At 39.3% G+C, this 16,531-nt stretch overlaps 1 protein-coding gene across 17 annotated transcripts in view; it reads left to right on the top strand.

Moving 5' to 3' along the window:
* The window catches only part of PBRM1 (polybromo 1), a 120,965-nt gene that overhangs the window by 51,004 nt on the left and 53,430 nt on the right, over positions 1 to 16,531 (top strand). For 9 of the 17 annotated variants that reach the window (XM_027837204.1, XM_027837214.1, XM_027837207.1 and 6 more), the window contains 4 exons: positions 983 to 1,027; positions 4,988 to 5,140; positions 6,186 to 6,462; positions 14,869 to 14,974. In XM_027837204.1, the coding sequence (XP_027693005.1) occupies positions 983 to 1,027; positions 4,988 to 5,140; positions 6,186 to 6,462; positions 14,869 to 14,974 (581 nt within the window). The remainder of the gene's footprint in view (positions 1 to 982; positions 1,028 to 4,987; positions 5,141 to 6,185; positions 6,463 to 14,868; positions 14,975 to 16,531) is intronic. The other 8 variants (XM_027837212.1, XM_027837219.1, XM_027837213.1 and 5 more) reach the window with 2 other exon arrangements.

Here is a 16,531-nt window from a genome sequence, read left to right on the forward strand (position 1 = left end):
GCAATCAAAGATAGATACTTTTCAGGCAAAGAAAGTAATGAAGGCAATAAATGATGATACAGTTTATAACCGTTACTAAAGGAAAAGATAGGTCTTTAAAAACTTCCAAAGCCAACCCAACCTAGGACAGAGCCACACAAACTACAAGTGTTGTTGGCTTGAAGTGTACAGGATTCATTCCAGCAAATTAAATAGACTTCTTTGCCATTAAGCCACCAGTAAAAGAAAATTAAATAGTGTGCTTTGGGGATAATGATTCTAGCTCTGATGAAAACTTTATGTCACTATCCAGAGTCCTCAGGAAATGATGCATACAATAAATGGTCAAACATAAATAAGAAAACAGAACAAATATAGATTACATGCGGGAGCAGTAAAAGCTATAGCCTAGAAATTCAGAGATGAAATACAACTTGAATAATTGTGAGATGAATTAAATATTTGTGAGATAGGCTAGTCCTTCTTGGGGAGAAGGGGGAAGGTAGTCCAGGAAAAAGAGAAGTGTAGCAGACTGCCTTTGGGAGCTTGATTACTTTGGCAGGTGTGCCTCCAGAAAGTGTAGAATAAGCACGCTCACTTAACCAGGCTAATGTCAAACTTTGCTGTAGGAATCAGTATATGTACTCACAGAGCTTCCCCTGATTAATAAGCTGTCTGAGTGCTACCAGAGCTGAGGATTAACTGCAGTGTGTGCTTCTATGTCTGCCTTATCAACTTGTTAATGCCACGGTACAAGTGCAGCTGCATGTGATCTTCTCTGCCCCTCATGACAGTGAAGCTCCTCTGCTCTTTCCCTAAAACACCAACGATAAAGCTTGATTTTCAATGTTGAAGGGTTTCCAGATACCCCTTTTATCTTTAATCTTTGGGGACAAAGAGCCCCTTGCCTTTTTCTCAGCCACATTTAGTTTATATATGTCTCTCTGATGTTTGCTTATTTTGTTTCTTTCCACATGTAAAATGTTTGTTTCTGCTTTCCCAGGAACACTCATGACAATGAGATGTTGGGCCTCAGGAGGCTATCCAGGTGTGCACACATTTTTTATGCATAAACGTACTTCTAAAGGTTAACATTTTCTGGGATGTGGTCACTATTGTTTAGGTGGACAGGGAAACCTAAAGCTTTATTTTTATCACCAGGCTATTTTAATAAAAAGTGGTAGCACGTCCAGAGTGTAAAGAGTGTCCTCAGTAATACAAGTTAACAGGACACCTAGACCAGGGACTTGTCACTGGCTTTACCAAGAGAACCAAAAATGCCTTATCTGTTAGTAAATTTATTGAGGGCAAGGATTGTCCTCCACTGGTATCCCCTACATTAGTTCTCAAACTTTTCTGCAGTGGTAGGATGTAATTTTGTTTTATTTAAGCAAAACTTTGGCAGAACGCTTGTAGTAAAATCTTCTAAAATTATTTTTTAATGCCTATTAACGAACAACATAAGGTCCATTTAAAACAGCAAATTCAGCGTGTTTCAGTTATTTGCAGCATAGTGAAATACTGCCCTTAAACACCCCTCCCCTTAATACAACCTTAAGTAAGCTGTATGCATAGTAAATTCTCAATAAAGAAACATTTGATATTTAGTTCCTACGCTCAGATCTAGTTAGTCTGGGAAGGTGTCATTGAATGAGATAAGTGTTGATTAGTGAGGAAGGTAAAGGGAAAGATGAAGTTTGCTCATCTGAAATGATGAGTGCAAGTAAGGCAGTAACTGATTATTGGGTTGGTTTTGACTTGATAGAGAGCCTCAAAGCCCAGAGCTTTTATGTTGATTAAAACAGCAGTTAAGATCTACTGTGAGCCTCTGAGAAGGAGAATAGTAATGAATATGAAATTGCAGGGGAAGTAATTTTTGTTCTGCTTGTGGCTATGAATAGAAGTGAAATGAAGGAGGAGCAAAAAATGAAGGTAGGCTGGGATGTTCTGGGCAGTAATGAAGTAGTTAGATTATGGACCAGAGCTTTAGCTTTGAAAATGGAAGAATGGAGTAGATCTAAAATATGATTTAGAAGAATTGGTAGTACAATTGTTAACCCTTAATGTCGAAGGCTAAGGAGAGCAAGAAGTGTAAAATGGCTCTAAAGTTTTAAGCATTACCCTCAGGTCTGTTGATGATGATAGCAAAGCAAATAAAACTTGAACTTAGTTTTAAACATACTCAATTTTAGGTGTTCGTGCAAAAGAAGGTACAAGATCAGTACTGGAGAAGTAGAGAGTAATGATAACATCTGAGAACTATTCTCCTTGTAATGTCCATTGAAACCATGTAAACAGATGAGCTCCCCACAAAATGAGGAGAGTCAAAGGATGTTCAGAGTTAATGGTTAGAAGAAGTCAGTATTGGAAAGAGAGAAAAGGAGCTGTTTCAATAGGTGTGTTCTGAGCTTATGAGTAGGTACATAAATAAATAACTGTTAAATTTTTAATGAATGAATGTGAGATAAACCAGAAAAGCACATATTGTAGAAACAGAAGCTGAGAGTCACCAGTGTTAAAAATCAGTCCTGCAAAATGAGAGTAAAGCTCCCACTTGGACTGATAGCCAATTGACTGGTAATAGCTGAAGCCCAATTAGATTGGGTCCAGAAGAGACTTAGTGGTGAGAAGACAAGAGGGAAGGGATATAGAAAAAACAGTCAAGAGTTTAACTATGATTGTGGAGTGATGGAATAGTATCTGGAAGCATATCATATGGCAACAGTATTTGGATAGTAGTTTGGGCTAGAACTCTTTTAGTCTCCTCTTCTCTCCCAACCCATATACTTAATCTTCAGAGCAGGTAAGTCATAACAGGCAGTAAACTAAATTATATTTCTTTAACTGAGAGACAGATAATATCTCTCCAACACTGTTATGAATTAAGAGTGAACTTCAAGGGGGAAGGAAGCTTTTTACTTCTATTCCAAGATTAATATTGACTTCCCCTAGATTTTTAGATGCTTTCACTCATGACACTAGGCACTCATCTGTTTATTCTATATAAAAATTTCATGAGATCCCTTATACCTACAAAGGATCTTGAATTTGTGTGGAAATTGCTGAAAGTGTTTATTAAGCATCTGCTGTTTAGGCATTATAGTAGGAAGTACACCAGGATTTCTTTCTCCGTGGAATCCAAAATGCCTGACAAACATGATTTCCTCACTTTGTAAATGAGGCCTAGGAAAGTTAAGTGATTTGGCAAGGATTGCCTAGCCAGTAGGATGCACCTAGCTCTCCTGACTTGTACATCTGAGTTCTTCTACAGAATGCTGCTGTAGCCATTCCCTGTAGTCAATTGCTTCATTTTCAAGTTTTCAACTTAAGAAAAGTAGAAAGGCATAAGGAAGTTCTATTTTTAAATTCTTATTGGGTATCATGAATGCATGAAAAGAAGAAAAGAAAAATGGTAAGGAAAAATAGAAAAGCATCCACTTTTGTAAACAACCATTCTTTTTGTCCAGCTTCCCAAGACTCATTTATCTTTGAAAGCCATGAAGCAGGCTTATTTAGCATAAGCTTCTAATAGAACATCAGGAGAAAAAAGACCTAAAGTATGGTTAGGACTATCTCAAATCTTCTGTACTAATAAGTGAGTTAGGTGGAGGGGAGGGTAGTATTTTTAATGTACAAAAACTTATAGCAAATTGAGTTTTAAGCATCAGATTAAAGTAGTTTCCTGGTTATGTCCTTTTTGATTTCAGATTTGGGACTTGTCTCACTAAATGCTGCCTGCAGGTGTCAGTCATTGGAGACAAAATGACCATCCACCATCAGTTGTCTATCTGACGACAGCCAAGAGTAGTCAGACCTCTCAATGTTTATAGCATAATGTAAAAGATTCAGTTAAGCTTGCTGGGAAAATGCAAATGCTCTGCCTTTGTTATAATTGCTTCCGGTTTTATTTAAAAACCATTCCTCCCATTCTTTAAAAGTTGATAAAGTTCCCAAATGAAAAAAATTACTTCCAATGCTCTAGCCTGATAGCAATTTGGTGTATAAATAACCAGGGATAGATTCCAGTCAACCAAAAATGAGAAATCATGTCCTCTCCCATTGGAATGTTTTTGTTAAAGCAACAAAAACACACACCTTCTGAGTCCATTTTTAAAGAGATTTTTTTTGAGCTGATTATGATTTCAAAATAGAATTCTTGAGTTTGTTCACTTTAAAGTTGAACTCTCAGAAAGTCAGACACTTGGGTTTTGTGACATAGGACCTGCAGACATTATATTTGCTTTCTTCAGCTTGGAACCTGGAGGCCTGTTGTATAAAGTCTGAGGGGCAAAATAACCTGTATTCTAAGCCTTAATGTCAGGTGTAAAGTTTCTCATTGTCTGGTTGCTAAAAGTTTGGGATAGGAAAGCTATTCCTACCATGTCTTTATCATGGGATGTCTCTTTGGATTCATCACATCTATCAAAGGAAACTGCTTCCAAATTATACTGAAGTTCTAGACAAAGCCTTCAAGAAGAGCTCACTTAACAAAATGATGTAGTTTTGTTTTTGTTTTTTTTAAAGACATAAAAACTAATGTCACAGTGCTCCAGAAGCACATAACAGCCTTGAATGATCAGAGGGAAAATGCACCTCCCATCAGAGCATTGACAGTGATTCTTTAAATGTAAACAGCGAGCCTCTGTGTGTGTTCTTTCTTCTAGATAACCTGCTCCATCCAGCTTGCCATAAACTTTTAAAATGTTAGCTTTAAAGAGTCAGTAGACACTCAAATGTCTTTTAGAATCATAACGTAAGCACAGAAATGTCTTTGCCTGACCATTTGCTTGTTTGTTTTGATGCCTTGTTGAATTTTTGAGAGGAAAACCTTTAACACTTAGAACCTTCATAACTCAAGAGTGTCAGTGGGCGAAGTCTATTTAGGGATGGATAGACTCTCCCAGCCACTTAGCTTGTTCCTGGGGACAACTTTTGAACCATAGACTAGGAAGCAGACAAAAAATATTTGCCACCAAGTCTCTGCACAGCCGTTTCTTCTTACTTTTAGGTTATCTGCCTCAGCTGCTTACTTGGAGGCTACTGGTTCCAATCCTGCTGGGAGTTCACCACCAAAGGCTTATGACATAAGAGCCCTGGACCGGAAAGCAGGAGACCTGGGTTCTAGTGCTGACTCTGCCGCTAACTCACTGTGTGACCTTCGGCAAGTCACTGAACCTCTCTAGACCTCAGTTTCCTCAGCTGTAAAATGAGGGGGTTGGACTAAAAGTTCTCTAAGGTCCTTTATAGTCTAAATTCTGTTACCTGGTATAATACTCCTCTATATCACCCTTATCTATTTCTAAGTTTATCATTTCCTAACTGGAGGGGAAATGAAATTGTGGGGTGGGAATTCCACACACATTAATTTAAAAAATTGGCACCAGCCACAGTGAGAGGTTTGGATAAGCCATAGACCACCTACACCCCCAAATAACCCCAAACTAGCTTCTTACTTGAGATTGGCATTGATTGTTGCAGGTCAGAAACATAGAATGAGGAAAAAGGATCGGCCTGGGCGGAAGTTCACACAGGGGAAGAAGAGAAACTAGGATTTGCTATGACGTACCAGTGAAATGTGTAACATATAGGTGTTCCCTCATACGCTGGTGGGGAAACGCTAATCCAGTATGTAGACATGCACATTTTAAGCAAGCTTCTTAGCAAGCAAGATGATTAAACCTTAGTGAGGAGGACCTCAGGCATTAGGGATTTTCTCTTTCTACTGTGGTTCCTTGATAAATGTTAAGCGTATTTGTGGGAAAAGAACATTACTCAGTTTAACTACAGCCTTGCTGTATGAGTCTTAAAAGCTAAAACTGGGTAATAGTTGTTAAAAGATTTCATTCTTCCTACATTTCAGGTCACATCTCTTCATGAAAATTGGACTCACTGGAAAGTGTTGTAAAGACAAATATCTCTCCCTAAGGTCTCTTAGCCTAGAGATCTGTTTGCCAGTTCTTACACAGCCTGCCTTTTGTAAACTATTTTAGAAATTTGGCTCTGCCTGTTTGTTAAAAGTTACCTTTCCCCTGACTGCTCCCAAAGTATTGACTTAGCACGTAGCATTGTTTATAGACATATATGGCAAAGGGAGGCATAATCACTATGAAGTGCCTACCCAATAGAGAAAGAAAGCAGTGCCATTTCAATTTCCACCCTTGTGAAAAGAAGAAATTAAGTTGTCTGTTGTTTTGCTCCCTTAACAGTAAAAAGAACATAAGAAAGCAGCGAATGAAAATTTTATTCAACGTTGTTCTTGAAGCTCGAGAGCCAGGTACAGGCAGAAGACTCTGTGATCTATTTATGGTTAAGCCATCCAAAAAGGACTACCCTGATTATTACAAAATCATCTTGGAGCCAATGGACTTAAAAATTATTGAGCATAACATCCGTAATGACAAGTATGCAGGAGAAGAGGCAATGATGGAAGATATGAAGCTGATGTTTCGAAATGCCAGACACTACAATGAAGAAGGCTCACAGGTACTGTTCATACCACACAAACACATTTCCTTTTGGGGCTTCAGGGCAGAGTTTCTCTCTCTCTCTCTCTCATTCTCCCTCTCTCTCTCATTCTGCCTCTCTGAAACTGTGATTTCATCATTATATGGGTATTCTGTCCACCAGAGCAGATCATAGCCCCTCCACAAAAGTCCTCCTTCATTGCCTTCTCACAGCACAGAGGCAATTCAGGATTCTCAAAGGTTCTGCCAGCAGGGTATGAGTTCTGGTAGAACCTACCGAGCTTCAGGTATGGGCCCTAGTGATAGACTTTGTTCCATCTGAAGACCAGCCTAGATAAGTGCAGAAAAGCTCATCACCAGAAGGTTGGCTGCAAAGTTATGAATTTTTTTTGGTCACATTGACCCATAAAACAAATATTTGTACTATGAAAATGTTTATAGTTGTATTTTTTAGGTAATTCCATTTAGTGGTTATACTAATTACCATTCCTGAATAAAAAAGCAAACAAAAAAGTTTTTTTTAAATAAGTTTAATTGATGTCTTTTGTTTTAAATCACATTCAATTCTGAAAGTGCTACCCTCTCCAAATTGAAATGTCACTTTGGATACAGAAAAAAGTTAAGCAAAAACAATCCTATATAGTGACTGCAATTGACAATGTGTATATAACATTCTTCCCTGGTATTCATCTTCCTCTTTGCAGAGAGAGGGAGCTGTGTTCTTTGCCTATTCATTGTCATGACAATTATTGGCATTTCATTTGCTCTAACTTTGGCTTTCTATTGTGATCTTTTGTTTACATTATTGTAGTGCTATTCATTATTATTTTAGTTCTGTTAATTTCAATATCCGTAAGCTCATACATGTTCTCTGTAAGTTCATACAATTCCCATGCATCTGCAAATTTCTCGTGTTCATTTCTTATTCCACAATATTTCCTTATTTTGATATACCACAATTTATTCAGTCATTCCACAAACAGTGGCGCTTTGTTTCCAGTTCTTCACTACTACAGAAAAGAAAACGCTGCTCTGAATATTTTAATGTATATTGGATTTTGTTGTTGTCTTTCACCCCTTTGGAATACGTACCTAGTTGTGTAATCGCTGGGTCAAAGGATATGATTTTTTTATCGTTTCTTTGCAAAAATGTCTAAAAAAAAGTTTTATCATAATGTTCATATGGATTTTCTGCTTATCTATTTCATATTTAGCTAATAGAATACTTACAGGTTATGCATGGCTAGGTTATTTTGATGTGTTGTGAAAACCTTAAGTATAATAGTGAAAACAGAACTTGACTTAAATGAGAAGGTGAAAATAAAGATTTAACTTGAAAATAAAGCTGGACCACCCTTTTCAAAGTGATTGGGATTTTAAAGATTGCTTTGCAAGGCAAGACCTAAGGTGTAAGGTATAGATCAGCCATAATCAGTTTATCAGACACACATATCACAGAATTTGAGAGATAAAAGGGACCTTAGGGGTCATTGAGTCCAACCCATAGATGAAGGAATCCTCACTAGAGCATAACCTGACAAGTGCTAACAAACATAAGTTATAACCCTGGTTGAATAAAATATGAAGCAACAGTTGGCTTAAGAAAACCAAAATGAAACTGGAGAAGGCTAGCTCGGATAATGAAGAGGAATCACAGAAATTCAGAGTTGGAAGGGACCTCAGTAGCCATCTAATCCAACTCATAGCCAAAAAAAGAATCTCTGCTACAGCCCCCAAGTGGCCATCCAGTCTTTGCTTGAAGCCTCCCAATGAGGGGGAGCCCACAATCTCCTGCAGCCTTTCCACTTTCAGATAGCTCAAATTGTTTGGAAGATTGCATGACATCAAACCTAGATTTGCCTCTTTGCAAGTTCTCTCCGTTACTCCAAGTTCTGCCTCTCAGGCTTGAAAGAATCTGTTTTTTTCCCCCATTATATCCTTTCCGATACTTGAAGACATATCATTCTTCACTGAGCCATCTCTTTTCTAGGCCACATATCCCCAGTTCCCTCAGACAGTTCATATGGCATTGACTTGAGGCCCTTCACCATTCTGGCCACTCTTCAGTTTATCGATCTCCTCCTTAGAAACTGGGGCAGCCAGAACTGAACACAGTGCTCCAAGATGTGGTCTGAACAGGTAGAAGGATGATCTCCTCTTTATTCCTGGAAGCTATGCCTCTCTTAATGCAGCCTAAGATCACATTAGCTTTTTTCCATGTTTCCAGTTAACTCACATTGAGCTTTTAGTCCACTAAAACCCCTATGTCTTTTTCAGACAAACTTCTTTCTAACTACACCTTCCCTGTTTCATCTTATGAGGTCAGTTTCTTAAGTCTAAGGGTGAGATTTTACATTTGTCCCGATTAAATTTCACCTTATTAGACTCAGCCCAGTTTTATGGCCTGTTATCATCTTTTTAAATCCTGACTTTGTTATCTGCTATGTTAGCTATTCCTCCCAGAGTTGAGGCGTCTGAAAATTTTTTTGGATACCGTCTATGCCATTATCTAAGTCAGTGATAAAAATGTTAAATACCACAGGGCCAAGCACTGCACTGGAGACCTCCTTCTAAGTTGACATGAAATCAGTGAATAACTCCTTTTTTATTTGGACCATTCATCTAGTTCTGAATCCATTCTAATCCATGTGTAGAACATACATCTCTTGATCTTTTCTGCAAGAATCTCGTGGTACTTTATGAAATGCTTTGTTAAAGTCTAGGTAAACTATGACCATAACATTTGTCTGATCTACCAGTTTAGTAACCTGTCAAAAAAGGAAATAAGGTTACTTTTTGCTGAAACCATTCTGTTTTTAGTGATCACTACTTCCTTTTCTAATGTTCACTAACTGGTCATTTAGTACAGTTATCCCTTCCACATCAAGACTTTCCCCATCACAGTTTCGGTATGCTGAGGGTTGGCATAAGAAATTAAAAGGGAATTTTTTGGAAGTTTTACCAAAGCTACAGATGACACACAAAGGCCAATAGATAACACAGGAAAAGTTTAGAAACTCAGAAATGCATAAAATATGTATGTGTGTGTGTATGTATATATTTTATAAAATCAACATATTTTATCTTTTAATACCATAATAATTCAGACAACTTCTTTGGTACGAAGGGAGGGCCAAAAAGTTTTATGTGGATTTTCCAGATTGTGGGGCCCCATGCCCTCAAACCCCGTGATATGTAAGGGATAACTGTATATCCTAGAATTTTTCCAGGAATCAGAGTGAGGTTTACTGGCCTGTAGTTTGCTGGCTGTTTCCTTCATGTTTTAAAAATGGAGATGATGTTTGCACTTCTCCAGTCTGGATATATCTCCTCTATTCCTCTACAGTATTTCAGATATTGACTACCCAGTATTCACTTCTGTCAATTCTTTCAGAACTTTCATTTGGCCAGGTGAGTCAATTTCATCAAGGGTAGCTAAGTACTTCTACCATCCTTGGATAGCTACTCCTTCTTAGCCAATTTTGTTCTGGTTTTGTTTTGTTTTGTTTTCCAATCCAAAAATCATTGTCCTTGGCCAAGAAAACAGATTTAAAAAATTAGAATTGAGGGGCTCGCCTTCTCTTGTCAGTGATCACTGATCCATCCACTTGAGCAGTAATGTTACCCCCTGATCACTACAAACAGTATGGTTAGTTTCTATTACCTTTCCTTGCTTCCATCTCTTACATACATGTTTAAAAAATGAATTACCAGGTGAATTCTCTGTTCGCCCATTGGTCTCCAGGCAACTCCCATTTTTCCTCATTGAAATTGTTTTCCTTTGTGTCTTCAGGATTTCATTCTTCAGTTTCTCATCCCTTCTCAGCTGAAAGAACTCCTAAATTGACTAAAGTTATCTCCTTTCATTCTTGAAAGGCTACACATTTGGTAGTAAATTAAGGTATTTGTTATTCTGGTAAGTGGTATAAGCTGAAAACATTCAAAATTCAAGAATGTTTTAGACAGATCCATGGACAATCTAGCCATAATGGCCTATCAGAGGTATCTAGGATTGGGGGAAGTTTCATTTATGTGAAGGATTCAACTCTGCACCTTAGGTCTTGCTGACCTTTGGCATCTTCTCAGGATACCATTTCCCCCTGAGAGCCAATTCAGAGGGCTTTTGACTTTGGCCTCAGAACTTTCACCATTTACTACTTTTCAGGCCTTCTCTGATCATTTAATTGCTCCACTTCCAGCCCCATCCCACGCTCAAGGCCTGCCTATCTCTGGATTTTTCCACTGTTCCTAATCCTGTTTGATTCCTTTGGTTGAGAATTTCCCAGTTACTTCTTACTTTTTTCCTGATGCTGGTCTCATACCTGGATGCCCTTTTCTAGAATCTGCCTCACTTCCCCTTCTGTCCACTGTCTCTATGTACATAAGCTCATAAGAATGGTATTTTCTAAGGGTTAACTGCAAGAGAAAGAATTTATACCACACAAAAATAATATATCAGGGTAGGGTAATTAGAAATGCAAATTAAACTACGTGTTTTTTGCCTGGATGATACATAGCTCATAGGCATTCTCCTTAACTCCTCTGTGCCTAACTTGGCTCATTCTGAAATCCTTTATAGATTGGAATATCTTGTTTTCTTATAAGCCTTAAAATAACATCTTCTGTTCCTACTGTTAATTACTCAGCTAACTAGCTGTTTACCCTTATTCTGCCCCAAATTGGAAGGAATAGAATTACCTAGAATTAAAATTTATCCCATAATCTCAAAAGTAAACCATACCACCCCTCTGAAAGTACCCAAAGACAAGTTCTACTTTTACAGTCAATTCATTCAACAAATACTTACTGAGGCCCAGTCATATGTAAAAACCCCATGTTTAGACAATGAATCCTGAATTGGATGAATCATTCATTCAGATTTAGTGTGGCATGTTCTAATGACTACATTTCTCCAAGGACGGTTTGATAAGATTTCAGTGGTTACACAGAAGTTGAAAGCATATTCTTTCCCAAAATTATCGATTTTGATATGTAACAGATTAAGTTTCAAATCTTTGCAATTACACCAAAGAGAAAGTTCCTCTTCCTTCCTTTGGTTTAATAAGTTTGCTCTCCTGTATCTACTTTTCATTCTTCCAGAAATACCACAGCATTTATAAATCTCTTTTTTCTTCTCTCCCCCATTTTTGGCCAGATAATTGATTAGATTTGGCATAAAGGATTGCATCATGGAAAGGGCACCTATGATACTGTCATTCCTATCTACTGTCAGTGCCTTAGACACTACTTGTCCATAGAGCTTAGAAAGGAGAACGGATTAGTGTCAGCCAAGGGGGAGAGGCCACTCTCTATAAAGTGGACTCTACTGTTCTGTGACTTTAACAACGCTTTTGTTAATTCTTACTCAGAATGCAGCATAGCAGAAGAAGCCTGGAAGGTAAGGTTTATTTATTGTTCCACTTCTCCACTTAATCAAGGGACCTGTAAAGGTCTTTAAGTTTTGCTATTTGGGATCTGTGATTTTATTGGGAAAGTACTTTTCTCTACTGGAACAGATCATAGCCTTTCCACACCTTCTCATTCTGTGTGACTCTTCTCCATGTTTTCCATAGAAAAATCTTTGATAGAAGTTCTAGCCAACCCGCTGCCAGCCTTCCTCTTGGTTTTTTTGTTGTTGTGGCTGTTATTTTTTAAAATATTCCAGTGGGGCCAGTGCACCACTTTGTCTGTCCATCTGTTGTGTTTCATTCTCACTATGTGACTGGTCCACTACCTTTCCAGTAATACCTGCCCTTTAACATCTTTTAACCACTTCTCCAGTAGAAATTGTTTTTGGCATTCTGTGATTTGTAGTCAGTATTGTATCACTGAGAAAATACTGGTGTGAAAGAGATTGGCTTTTGTGGCAGCCATCAGTTAGGGAATTACTGAAAACACTGAGCTTTTCTCAAGTGCAGTCCACTCAGATTTCCTGTCCTACTTTACTCTGTACTCAACTTGTTGTCTATCTGAATCACCTGTACAAGATGGACATATTAATTCAACAGGTTACCTCTCCAAAGACTGCGTCTTTTACCCACTTTTTTATGCAGTGTGGATGTTTAAAACAATCTTTCCCACTGCTGTGTTTTCTAGTGAAGCTTTTCAGTGCTTTGGGCTTAATGTAAACATTTAGGAGAAACTCACCATCCATAGGGAATTCTTCTTTTGTTTGGACTTTGTGTAGGTCCTCTTCCATGACACTGGCAGGCCGCAGTGGCAGTGCTAGGTCTGGAGTCCTAGCATCTAAGTTCAGTCTTAGCTCTGCTGCTGGTGGCCTCAGTTCTGACCTTGTGGGCTTCAGTCTCCTCATCCTGAGTGTTGGACTAGATGACCTCTCAGGTCCCTTCCAGGCCTAGGTCTATGAACACTTTGGGGTCATTCCGTACCTCCTTGTTGTCAGTATGCAGTCTGTTGCTGAATGAGGTTCTTACCATAGTTCCATCTGTCATTGTTTTGTATGATTTTGTTATGTGCTTTGGAGATACCCCATCTGAGGAGAACCTTCAGGGCTGCATTTTGTTCTACCAAATCAAATACTTTTGTAAAAGCAAAGCAGTGGTCAACAGAATCTTGCGTTCTAGCACTTCTCATTAAGGTGTGTGGTATGGCATTCTGTAACAGCAGCAAACACCAAGTACCTCATGTGGGTTCAACTTTGACAGGACCCTGTTCTTCCATTCAGGAATTTTTGCAGTAAAGAAATAGGACCCCAACCCAGAGAGATAAAACGGACCAAGGCACCTTAGCTTCTGACAACATGCTGCCCTGTGGCTCTGCTCAGTATCCTTGTGCTTCAGAGCTGTGGACAGGCTAGGCTGCAGCTCCCTGTCCTGACTCCCACTGGCTCCTCACTCCTGCCCATCCACATCAGCCCCATTCCTCAGATGGCCCTCTTCACTACCCCTCCATTGTGCCCTCTGGAATCCCTTTTCTGGTGTCACCAAACTGCCATTCATGTTAGACCTCTTCCTCCCCCACCTAAATTACTATCGATGTGTTTTATATTTACTTATGTGTAATTATGTGTGATGTTGTTGACTCCCAAAAGAGTGTAAGCACTTTGAGGGCAAGGGTTGTTTCATTTTGACTTTTTGTCCCCAGTGCCTAACACAGTCACAGTGCCAGGCACAAAGTAGGCACTTAATAAATGGAATATATAATAGTATATAATAGAGTTATCCAAAAAAGTGCTTCAAAATTAGGTCTGAAACTTAATGGAAGAGATGGCATTTGAATCAGGTTTAAATGATGGCTAAAATTCAGCAAGTGAAAAGGGAAGAAAAGACCTTTCAGGTTAGCATGGCTATTGACGTGACGTTTCATCACAGCAGAGGCAGAGGGGACAGAAGTGGTGATGGGTGGGGAGGGGAGAGTCCAGGCTTACTGGTAGGCTACCTGCTACTACCTACAGGTAATAATATGGTAGAAAGCTAAAAGATGTGGAAGCACAGGATTGTTGAGAGCCTTGAATGCTAGGCAGAAGGGTAAATACAGGCTTTATAAGTTAGCGCCAGTATTGGCTATTGGTTTTTATTCAGTATAGTTCGGTGTGGTGCAGTAGAAAAAATCTAAGTTCATATTCTACCTTGGGCATGTATTTAGGTCTCAAGGCCTCAATTTCCTCAAGTTTAAAAATGAAGAGGTTGGACTAGATGACCTCAGAGGTCCATTCTAGTTTTGGAGGCAGCTACATGGCCAAGTATATGGAGTGCTGAGGATTAAGGAGACCCAAGTTCAAATCCTGTTCCAGAAACTTAGCTAGTTGTGCCATCCTAAGCAAATCATTTAACCTCTCAGCCTCAGTTCCCTCATCTATCAAATGAGGATTATAATAACACCGACCTCACAGGGCTGTTGTGAGGGTCAAATGAGATAACAAATGTTTGAAAACAAACCTTGAAGCATTATGTGAATGCTAGCTACTATTATTCTCTTGGCTGCCAGGACCCCAGCAACAAAGAGATATGTAAGGCAGAAGGGACAGGAGCCTATCATCCCCATATCTGGGAATGTCACCTAAGCTGTGCCAGGGGGTAGTTGAGAAAAATGACTCCTAGGGAAATAGGGTCATCCAGATGGTAATAGAACTATAAGTGCCACAATCACTTATATTGCCACATGGTATGTGGTTTTACCTCCTGACTATCATCAGTCATGTCAAGTATGACTTTAGTATAGAACACATATTCAGGGTGTCAGTCTTCCCAACATTAGCAAAGTTTCCATCTATACTTTCTATTTGGACTTAATCTGCTACTTTTTGGACCCAAAGGAATAGAAACACTTTTGAGAAGTATAACATGCATAAATGTGGTTCAACACAAGAAAATATTGCATTGCCCATAGGCAGTTGCTGAAATAGTTAGCATAGTGTCAGATCCCTTAAACACTTTTTTTCTTTTTGATGTTGTTTTGGAAATAGGTGTATAATGATGCCCATATTCTGGAGAAGATGCTCAGAGATAAGAGAAAAGAGCTGGGCCCACTCCCTGAGGATGATGACATGGCCTCTCCCAAACTCAAGCTAAGTAAGGCAGAATTGTGTATATACATTAAGTTTTGTGTTTAATGAGAGCTTGCCATTTTACTGAAGGGACATTGAGTAATTGATAGTTCTTGAAGTCACTAGCATTCTAGCATCTAAGTGACCATTCTTCTGCCCTCATTCTTTTTTTTTAATCTAAATACTTTACCTGGGAAGAGTAGGTAGGGAAAAGGAAATGGTGGAAAAAATGTCATATGGCTTCAGTTTACTTTCCTACACACTGTGGGTGTTTGTTACATAAAAAGATTCAGTAATAAAAACTTTCTCTGTTTGCGATTATGCTCAAGTGTGCAGGAGCCCATGTTTCTTTTTTATTTTGTAATCAGTTAGATTTTAAATTAACTCTAGTGCTCTTAGGCTGAGAATTTCAGATGTATGTAATCAGTATACAGTGAAAACTAAAGCAGTCATAGGCTGATAGTCCTGATGGTTAAGAGCCTGGTTGGACTGCATTTGCATTTGAGAAAGGACATTCTTGTACTACTGAGTCTCCAAAAGGGAGGGCAGCCAAGATCAGGAAGGCCTTAGAACTTAGGCTGTATGTATGGATTGAAAGAACTGGGTATCTTGGGTGGAGTTTAGAGAAGACTCAGAGTGAAGTGATAACTGTCCTCAAGTACAGACAGTTCTTGCTTTATGTAAATTTGCATTATGCAAATTCAGCTTTACTATAGAGTTCTGGAAGAAATTGACATTCCAAAAAAACCTATGGTAACTTCACCACACAGTACTGTGTTTTCTCTCTGCTCCTGCCCCTTGACTCAGTGCTCCCCAGCCTCCCATCCCCCCCCCCCCCCCAAAAAAAAAAAAAAAAAACCTTCGAGTGAAAGCAGAAGAACAGAGGCACAGAGAGACTGCTGCCACTGGATTGAGGGCTTAGCTTGAGACCTCCAGCACCGAGAGGGGGCCTTTTGCCCCTCTCCACTCACCCACCCACATGTCTGTCTTCTGTCCATTCACACTCAGGTACTTCGTGTCTATCCTTGCCCCCTGCATGTTGCCCATCCTCTTCTGTGTCCATTTCCAGCTTCCATGTGTTTTCCTCCCATGTGTTCTTCCTCTCAGTTCTAGCCCCAGCCCTGTGTTCCTCTTTCTGCATTCACTTCTCTGTCCCCAGCCCCACGTGTCCTTGAACTGTGTGCCAGCCCCCTCCCTCCAAGGGCATGCAGCCCCTTTCCTACTTTCTTTCTTCCCTCCCTTCCCCACAGGGAAATTCACATTATGTAAATGCACATTATGTAAAAATCACTTGACATAGAGGTCTGCAGAACAGACCACTTACATAGAGCTAGAACTGTCTGTTAGAATAGCCATCACATAGAAGAGGGAGTGGGGGCAAATTTAGATTTCTACAACTCCCAAGCAGGGAGACAGAATGGGCTCTCCCTGGAGGTGAAGGGTTCACCACCTGTGAAAATCTTCAAACAGAAGGCTGGAAGACTACTTCTTGGCTGTATTGCGAGGCGGTCATTGCTCAGGGAGAGCTTTGACTAGTTTGCTTTTAAAGATCTGTCCAGCTCTGAGCTTCTGTGATTTGGAA

This window comes from Vombatus ursinus, unplaced genomic scaffold, assembly GCF_900497805.2.
Source record: "Vombatus ursinus unplaced genomic scaffold, bare-nosed wombat genome assembly UNPS02014820.1, whole genome shotgun sequence".
Taxonomy (NCBI): Eukaryota; Metazoa; Chordata; class Mammalia; order Diprotodontia; family Vombatidae; genus Vombatus; species Vombatus ursinus.